This window comes from Olea europaea, chromosome 18 (assembly GCF_002742605.1).
Source record: "Olea europaea var. sylvestris chromosome 18, O_europaea_v1, whole genome shotgun sequence".
Taxonomy (NCBI): domain Eukaryota; kingdom Viridiplantae; phylum Streptophyta; class Magnoliopsida; order Lamiales; family Oleaceae; genus Olea; species Olea europaea.
Window position 1 is genome coordinate 291237 of NC_036254.1, and position 5423 is coordinate 296659.

General features: G+C 34.2%; 1 protein-coding gene across 1 annotated transcript in view; it reads right to left on the minus strand.

Moving 5' to 3' along the window:
* Positions 1-3724, minus strand: part of LOC111366401 — a 12178-nt gene extending 8454 nt beyond the window's left edge. The window contains exons 1-13 of the mRNA XM_022987166.1: positions 3449-3724; positions 3065-3120; positions 2863-2974; positions 2606-2752; positions 1835-1939; positions 1442-1525; positions 1229-1344; positions 1036-1137; positions 834-947; positions 523-579; positions 359-425; positions 144-197; positions 2-64 (exon numbers count right to left, since the gene is read on the minus strand). Coding sequence (XP_022842934.1) covers positions 2-64; positions 144-197; positions 359-425; positions 523-579; positions 834-947; positions 1036-1137; positions 1229-1344; positions 1442-1525; positions 1835-1939; positions 2606-2752; positions 2863-2974; positions 3065-3090 — 1047 coding nt within the window. The 5' untranslated portion in view covers positions 3091-3120; positions 3449-3724. The remainder of the gene's footprint in view (position 1; positions 65-143; positions 198-358; positions 426-522; positions 580-833; positions 948-1035; positions 1138-1228; positions 1345-1441; positions 1526-1834; positions 1940-2605; positions 2753-2862; positions 2975-3064; positions 3121-3448) is intronic.
* Positions 3725-5423: the final 1699 nt, after the last annotated feature.

Genomic DNA, 5423 nt, shown 5'->3' on the forward strand with positions numbered 1-5423 from the left:
GTGAAGGAACCGTTTGATGCACAATCCATTGAGAATCTACCACTCCTATTTTTTCATGAGCTGGCTGCTTTTTAAAAATGACGCAATGAGCATAAAAAGACTGCTTATGCAGTAAGCATAAAGAAACATGGATGATAGCTTGCCTCAACGCATTTCTGGAGAGCAAAATCAAGACCCCATCCATGGACCAAGTCATTCTGCAGCATCGCTAGCAATGTTAAGGTTTCACATTCAAAAGGATATGGTATATCTTTTTCTTTTCTTTCTTATTTGACTAGGGCGTGGGGGGAAAGGGAGCAGTGGTTTCCGAAACACAGAACTGTTAGAACATGAAGAAAGCAAAGATCATGCTTGATACCTGAATCATATGCCAGACGCAACGCCATACATTTCGAGAAAACACAGGTGCCATGATCTCGACGAATCTGTATACCACCAAGTTAGCAGGTAAAAGTATTTAAGTCAAGTAGCTGCATCTAAATAACATGCAGTCATTAACAAAATCAAAATTCATCCACATACGCTGCACATGGTGGCAAATGAGGATCAGTGCACCAACCCGGTCTTTCCTCTGTTTCTCTGTGTCAGCAGAAGTAATTAGATTCTAAGCACACAACAGAGTATATTCATGACATGTTTGGTAACGTGGACTCGACAATAGTGAAAAGTATTAATGCAGAGAAAGACATCGAAATCTCTTTCAATGTACCATCAAGTCCTAATAGTGCATAATAAACACCCTTTTAAGATAAAAGAGGGAGGAAGCAGTAAGCAGGGAATAGGTAATCCAGTGATAATAACACTGCTTTAATGGCATCCTTTTTTGTTCTTACTTGTGGACTTCAGTGTCATCTCGTTTTCTCGTCATCTGCCATGTCATGCCACTATCTGCAGATAACCCTGGCTGTGAAATATCTAGACCATGCTTCCGCACCAGTTTTATATATCTGTCACAAAGGAATTTTAAATTTAGTAAACAATTTGACCAAACAGCTTCATTAATCACTTTAGAATATATTAGATGTTTCTACTCACGCCTCTGGATCAAAGTTCTCAACTCCCAGGTCCTCATCCCAGATAAATATATAATCGTAAGGTGCCACAATATCAGGGTGCAAAAAACGCTTAGCATACCACCTTGCAATGTGGATAATATACGAATTATATTCACTATTAAAAACCTACATATCAGGATTGTACGAGGAAACAGGAAGAATGCTATAATTACCATTTAGTCTGCTTCAGCACACTCACGTGGATAGCCGATTTTGACCACTCAAATTCACCCCATTCATTTACCCGTCCATCATAGTGAAATAACAAAATCATAAAGTTCTCTGTTAACTGTACAAATTTGTTCAGCAACGTAAGTGTGGGTTCACCCCAAAACACAAAAAAAATCGTCCCCACAAATGGACAACAGAGTGGAAGTTTGGCTTGCCTTTTTAACTGCAGAATCAATGTTTTTTCTCTGCTCATAACCTACAGTAAAGGTTACAAGATACCTAGGTTTGATAATTAAGTCCTGCATTCATCCAACTATTTGATTAGAAGTGATGGAAGAAAGTAATTCACGGATTGATTTTTAATTGACTGCCCTATTCCCTCAAAAATTAAGCAAGGCACATCTCATCTCATAACCAATAAAATATAAAATAAAATGAAACATGTTGAAAATTTGAATATGCAGATCATTTCAAGCTCCATCAAAATGAAAAGGGTGGAGAATTAACAGCTTAGTATTGTTCACCTCTGTCATCGAGATTAAGGAAAAATGGAAAATTAGCTGCTTAAAACAAGTCTCTCATACCAAACTATGGCAAAATTTACACACCTCACCAGGATGGCCCCACAATCTGCGAAGATACAAATCAGACTCTGATGTAACAATGCCAGGTGGTAGTCTCTCAGCTCCTCGAGGATTGGTGGAAACCCAGATCTGTTCGAAAATCACTAAGAACTAATATAACAGACAGCAATAAAAAAGTACGCAGAAAATTACCATGCTAATAAGGCTCAAGTTGCATTTGTCTTGAATAAAGCTCATTTGAGATTGGCTTGCTAAGAATCAAGCTAAGCTTGAGCTCCATCTTAAAACTGGTTAAGAGATTTATCAAAGCTTAAACAATTTAATTCGCCTCAATTTCTTAGAAATACTTAATTAAAAATGCAACTTAAGCCATAATTAAGTGTTGATCATAAGTTTTCATTCTGGTAAGATTGCATTCAGCAATTCTCCTATAAAATCTAACAAAACAAAATATAGAGCCAACTGAAGTTTTAAGACTGCTCATGTCTTCGCAGCATAGGTTGAAGGATGTAATATCTCTGATAGAATTTCAGACAGTTTCAGATTACCACCTAAACAGAGAAGAAAAGATGCTACATGTACTAGAAAGCCATAAGCCTTAAGATCTTATGCTTGTAGCATAGCCCGCATAAACCATTATGTTTCCTATGAAGTTAAGGCATCAATCTTTAGACTTTACAAACTGAATTAGCATATCTTCAGTTAGTTCCTATAATAGAAACTTAGATTTAAAATGGGGAAACGTTATACACACAAATGAAACTCTCTAACCTGCATCAAAGATAAATGACTCACCTTAGCGTTATTTACTTTTTGTGAGCTGCCCTTATGACCCTTAAGAGAAGACCACATATTTAACAGTGCTTGAGTTGAGAGACCCGAGTACTTGTCCTCAATGTAAGTAAGATCTATAGAAGAAAACAGGCTCGAAGGTAGATGAACCTGAAAAAAATTATAGCATGCAAAAAGATGATCTTTTACCAAACAAAAATATGAAATCAACTTTAGTGTAAAATAAATATTCAGAAATCAAAAGAGTCGAGCATTCCTGCCTTCGTCAGTGAAAGTGTAGGAAAAGATACACCTAAAAAGAAGCCAAAAACGATTCCCACAATAGTAGTTACTATTAGCCTCATTGTTTCATTTGTTCTTCTAATATTCATGCTGCAACAAAACAGGGAGCTAAAATATTAATTCTTGCACCTTTACTATTATTTCTTTAAGTGATTCTAAAGTTTCTGTAATAGGAATTACCCGGATCGTCGCATAGGTGTGCCCATGTTAACAGCACTCTTCCAGCAGTGTGTAATCTGCATAATTTATATCTATTAAGTTTCCATTGCTTCAAAAAACAAATGCACAGTTTCATAGCACGTACATCAACCCTATGATCCAATGCACAAAATAAAAAGACAGGCAAAAACACAAATTAATCAGTGACGCTAGCATTTGAACAAAATTCGAGACCTACAATTTGGAATTTGGAATCTTAAGCCAAAATCAGTAAAAATAACTGTTAACTCCAATGTTTCTAATACTAATCTACGCTCGTTGTAATTGTAACGGTATTAAAAAGAATTTACAAAAAAAATTCTAAAAATTCAATAAGTTGATTAATGGAGATTCAGAATTAATCACCTTTGTGATGAGAATCTAATTCACCCAGGGAATCTGATTCCGAGATGTGGACCAGATGTTCAGAATTCGCAGGTCAGGCTCGGGAAAATGGTACTGTATCGAGGAGACAAACAAAATCTGCCATGAAAAAGAAACTAATTCCTGATTGAATATAAAGGAGAAGTTGATTCAGAATGCAATCAAAAAACTTTTCTGTTTCGATTTTTCGACGAAATATTTGCGTGGAAACGATGATAATAAAAGGTGGGCTCCAGTATTAAATCGTAATTATTCAATGGAACCGGTGTAATGCACTGTAAGTGGCTGGAGTCCGCATATCGTTCGTGTTGGTCACTAAGCCATGTTTGTTACCATTTTTTTCCTATTAAAATGAAAAATATGATCGTTATCCATTACATCAAGCAATCAAATTTAAATTTCTATCTCTTATGTGAGGCTCATAACGATTATATTTTTCATTCTCATTTTTACAAAAATAAGAAACAAACGCCCCCTAAACTTTAATCAAATTCTACTTGATTAGTTAACGTATATTTTTATATCAATTTGATCATTTTTGTCCGTTACTTATTACATTTTACACCATTCGTATTGTGGCCGACCGAATTCGCAATTTAACCTATAGTTAGGAAGTCAATTATTCTTGGGTGCTAAAAACATACAAATTCCACTTTTTTTAACACCCTTTTTTGTTGAGAATTTATTTTGAAATAGTAGATTGGTGAGGAATATGGTTAAAAAATAAGGAAAATTTTTTGAATTTGAGTATAATATTATCTTATTAAAAAATGTATGGTTGAAGAGAAAGTGAAAAATGTATTTGAAAAAAATGGGAATCAAGCAAGGGCTAAATGAGTAAGCCGTCCATGACATGACAAATGACATTTACAAATATATTGGACTTGTTCCATTAGTTAGGTTGTAAATTTGACGAGCTAGGAGCCCAATTCCATTGGTTAGGTCTCGAATCATGTCGATTTCTGTAGGTCTTATCGACAAAATAGTCAAATTGAATGATCGAATTGAAATGAAAAAAAATAAGTTGAGCAATATTAAATAGTATTAAAGATCAGGCGAGCCTATAAGTTGGATCAATAAAGCTAGTTGGATAACCTCGGCACATTTTTTTCCTTTCTTTGTTTTGAAAGTCAAATTATTAGTATGTTTGACAAATAAACTCATGGGCCTTCAGATTTTTATGGGTTGAAATAAGCTACACAATTACTCTTAAATTCAGGATGATGGTGATTGAATGACATGAAAATGTTTAACTTTTTTCTCAGGAGACTTCATTAGTTTATATATGAAATGGTTAAAATTTGATGCCACACTTGTGATATAGTTGTGCATAATAACGAATTAACGAGGAATTTGATCATGGGACCTGCTATATCCATCGAGTTTCTACCGACAGATGAGAACTGATGATTGACTTTATCTACGAAAATTTAGATTTGACCAAAATCATTCATTTAATTCCAACGAATACAGTCAATAAAATAGGTAATAAGGGCTATGTCATAATTAAGAAGCTCATAAACTCGAAATCCCTTTCTTCATTTCTGTTGGTGTATGTATGGTAAAGCAATTTATTTTTTAATCTTTTTAAATATAAATTATACGTCGTGAATCCTATAAAATATATAGAAAAAAGTGGATAAAATTGTGAATCATATGAAATATGTAGATAATAATGATATTCGATCTATCTGTAAGCTTGAAAAAGCTTTACCAAACGTACTCTTAGAACTAACATAATTATACCAAACAAAATAGACTCTCAATGCTTCGTTTGTTTCCAAGCACCTCCTAGTAACTGTTAATTCCGAGGTGAAATTCATCATTGAAGGTATTTTGTACCCAATGACTTTTCTATTTTCTTTTGAATCATGCTATTTATACAAATTAAATTGACAAGCTTAGCTTACAAGCTATTTGTTAGTAACATCTAGACTAATTATTTCAAAAACAGTTT